This window comes from Otolemur garnettii, unplaced genomic scaffold, assembly GCF_000181295.1.
Source record: "Otolemur garnettii isolate 467f Iridium unplaced genomic scaffold, OtoGar3 scaffold00156, whole genome shotgun sequence".
Taxonomy (NCBI): Eukaryota; Metazoa; Chordata; class Mammalia; order Primates; family Galagidae; genus Otolemur; species Otolemur garnettii.
The window spans coordinates 986,711-990,199 of NW_003852551.1; the positions used below are offsets into that span (position 1 = coordinate 986,711).

A 3,489-nucleotide genomic window follows, 5' to 3' on the forward strand; every position below is an offset into this window, starting at 1 on the left:
AAAAAAAAAAAAAAAAAAAAAAAACTGCAAAAAAAAAAATTATATGTCAACAAGAAGAAATATCAGACTTGGCACTTGTGGTTCAAACAGCTAAGGCACTAGCTACGTACACCAGAGCTGGCCAGTTCGAATCCAGCCTGAACCTGCCAAACAACAATGATAATTGCAACTAAAAAATAGCCGGGTATTGTGGCAGGCACCTGTGATTCCAGCTACCTGGGAGGCTGAGGCAAGAGAATCGCTTAAGCCTAAGAGTTGGAGGTTGCTGTGAGCTGTGATGCCATGGCACTCTACCCAGGGCGACAGCTTGAGGCTCTGTCTCAAAAAAAAAGAAGAAGAAATATCATGTAGACATTAGAATTCAAGATTGATGTTAGTTATTGAATTTTATGGTATATTAAATGAAGATAAGATATACATTTTTAAGTACATTCTCTTGTCAACTAGGTAAGAAGCTCTTAACTAGGCTCAGCGCCTATGGCTCAAGTGGTTAAGGCACCAGTCACATAAACCTAAGGTGGCAGGTTTGAATCCAGCCCAGGCTTGCCAAATAACAATGACGGCTGCAACCAAAAAATAGCCAGGCACCATGGCAGGCGCCTGTGGTCCCAGCTACTTGGGAGGCTGAGGCAGGAGACTCGCTTGAGCCCAGGAGTTGGAGGTTGCTGTAAGCTGTGATGCCACAGCACTCTACCCAGGGGGATAGCTTGAGGCTCTGTCTCAAACAAAAAAGAAACTCTTAACTATTGATAAACAGTGAGCATAATGAGGTTACAAAATTTAACTCACATTACAACTCTGAACAGAAAAAATGTAATATCTTCCATTTTTCTTTTATTTAATTATTTATTTTGTTGTTATTGTTGTGGCAGTTTTGGCCAGGGTTGGGTTCAAACCTGCCACCCTCGGTATGTGGGACCAGTATCCTACTCCCTGAGCCACAGGCACCGCCCTCAATTTTTCTTTTAGTATACCCACCAGACTCATTCATTTACAAGAATGAATAAAGTTAAATGTCTAATCTAAGTTAAACAAAGAATTGAAGGGCAGATTAGCTGGTGGCTAAGGTCCCTTCCAGTTCTGTGGGTGGCAATTAAGCAGTGATTTAATGATGGTTTACATTAATCTCCTCACTAGAACTTTAGTCATGGAGCCCATTCCCCACAGCAAAAGGAAAAAGACCAGTGTATGTTTATCTCATTGCAGGAAAATGAGAATGAGGCGGGAACTGGAGCCCAAGGGCCCCAAGCCAGCTGCCCCTTCTGCCCCAGGCCCAAATAACAACAGCGGCCAACACCCTGCAACTGTGACCTTCAGCCCTGTTGACATTCATGTGGAGACTCGGTGACCTCTACCCTGGTGCTATCTCCAACACTATCCAAAGAACCTTCTCCAGAGTCAAGACCCCAAAGCACACTTCTCTGGAAGCTTCACCTTGAGTTCCTTCTGGTCAGGTCAACAGAGGCGTCTTTCATGCAATCTCTGATGTTTTAGGCAATCCTCAACCTCCTTCTGCCCTGCCCCACCCTAACTATGTCCAAGTCCCTGCTGCCACCCTACCAAAAAGCTGCAGAACATTCTTTTGTCATTTATGAGGTAGAGCTATGTTGGGAATCCACTAATGTGGGTTTGGCTCTCTCCTTACCAAAGCTAGACAGATAGACACAGAGTTCGGAGTCTTCTGGTTAGAGGTCAGGGTTCAGGAAATACGTCTGAGAGTATCACAATAGGATCTGCCACTGGGATCATAGCAGATTAAATGCCATAACTACAGCTTTGCAGAGCAAGATATTCAATCCCATAACTAGGCACAGGGGGAGCTAACTTGGGCTAACTAACCAGAAAACAAAGTTGTTAATTTCTAACTTGTTCCAGTACTAGATGACAGCTAGCTAGCTCATGACAATTGGTCAGCACATTTTTCCCTCTTTAAGGAAGGTTACAAGAAAAAGGCAATCCATCTCAAAAAGTTTCTGCTTCTTTAGGAGAAGAAATAGGCGACCTTGAGAAATAGTGGCCTCTATGATAAGAGCTTGGTGCACTGCCCATGGGCCGTGAAAAATCCAGGCGGCTGGTGCAAGCTCCTTCTCCTATAATGGGTTGAATCAACCTTTCATTTCTTGATTCCCCTTTATCTGGATTCTAAGTGACCTTAACTGTAATACCTTACCTCCGAGGGCCCGGAGATTGATCAGATTATGTTTTCTGGTCACTTTGCCAAGAGTCAAAGCATATTCAGAGTGCCACAGCCGCAAACCATTTCTCTGTAGAGAGCTGATCTCTTACTACTTAGCCTGGGGAACCAGCTACTGCAGAGAAGGGAAAGTACTTTGGAATGAAGAAGACGTGCCCTCCAAGCCCTACTTTCAGGTTGTGTGGTCTTGGAAAAGTGACTCAGCCTCTCCATATTCAGTTTCCTAACCATGAAGTGGAAATGACAACATCTGCCTCACTGGGTTATTATAACAAGCCAACAACTTAGCAAACCAGCTTGAATATAGTGCCTGGCACCCAGTAGCCGCTTAATAAATGGGAGCCAGTGTTATTATTGTAAGTTTTCTTCAATTGCAAGATATACATTTGTTCACATTTTAATGATTCTGAAACCATTATATATCTTACAACTGATGGGACTGTTCATGTAATTGTACTTTTTTTCTTCCCTCTCAAAACTGTTTTTAACCAATTGTGTATCTTACAATTGATGGCATCTTAGAAACAAGGTAATAAACCGTTATTCTGTTACAGAAAGTAATACTTGACATTTAATCTCAAATTATCGATGTCTCTCTCTATGTGTGTGTGTCAGAAATCCCCTTTTTTTCCTTTGAGACAGAATCTCACTCTGACGCCCCGGGTAGAACGCCCAGGCATCATAGCTCACAGCAACCTCCAACTCTTGGGCTCAAGTGATCTTCTTGCTTCAGTCTCCCCAGTAGTTGGGACTATAGGTGTCCATGGCAACAGCTGGCTAATTTTTCTATTTTTAGTAGAAACAGTGTCTTACCCTTGTTCAGGCTGGTATTGCACTCCTGAGTTCAGGTGATCCACCTGCCTCAGACTCCCAGAGTTGTTAGGATTACAGGTGAGAGTCACCTCGCTGGCCCAGAAATCCCTTTTGAGGGGAAATGGAGAGCCCAGGGAGGTAAGAGGTCTGACCCGGGGCTACGCAGCTCATGTCTGTAAAAACATTCAGTGGAGGCTGGGTGATGTGGCTCATGACTAATCCTAACACTCTGGGAGGCCAAGGAGGGTAGATTGCCTTGAGGTCACAGGTTCAAGACCAGCTTGAACAAGACTGAAACCCCATCTCTAAAAATAGCTGAGTGTTGTGGTGGGCACCTGTAGTCCCAGCTATTTGGGAGGCTGAGGCAAGAGAATCACTTGAGCCCAAGAGTTTGAGGTTGCTGTGAGCTGTGATGCCACACACTCTATCTAGGGTGACATAGTGAGACTGTCTCAAAAAAGAAAAAAACAGGATCCATTCTA

At 44.0% G+C, this 3,489-nt stretch overlaps 1 protein-coding gene across 3 annotated transcripts in view; it reads left to right on the forward strand.

The window, feature by feature from the left end:
- The window catches only part of NCMAP (non-compact myelin associated protein), a 43,142-nt gene extending 40,397 nt beyond the window's left edge, over positions 1–2,745 (forward strand). For all 3 annotated transcript variants that reach the window (XM_003799767.3, XM_023519113.1, XM_012811439.2), the window contains one exon: positions 1,207–2,745. In XM_003799767.3, the coding sequence (XP_003799815.1) occupies positions 1,207–1,348 (142 nt within the window). In that variant the 3' untranslated portion in view covers positions 1,349–2,745. The remainder of the gene's footprint in view (positions 1–1,206) is intronic.
- Positions 2,746–3,489: the final 744 nt, after the last annotated feature.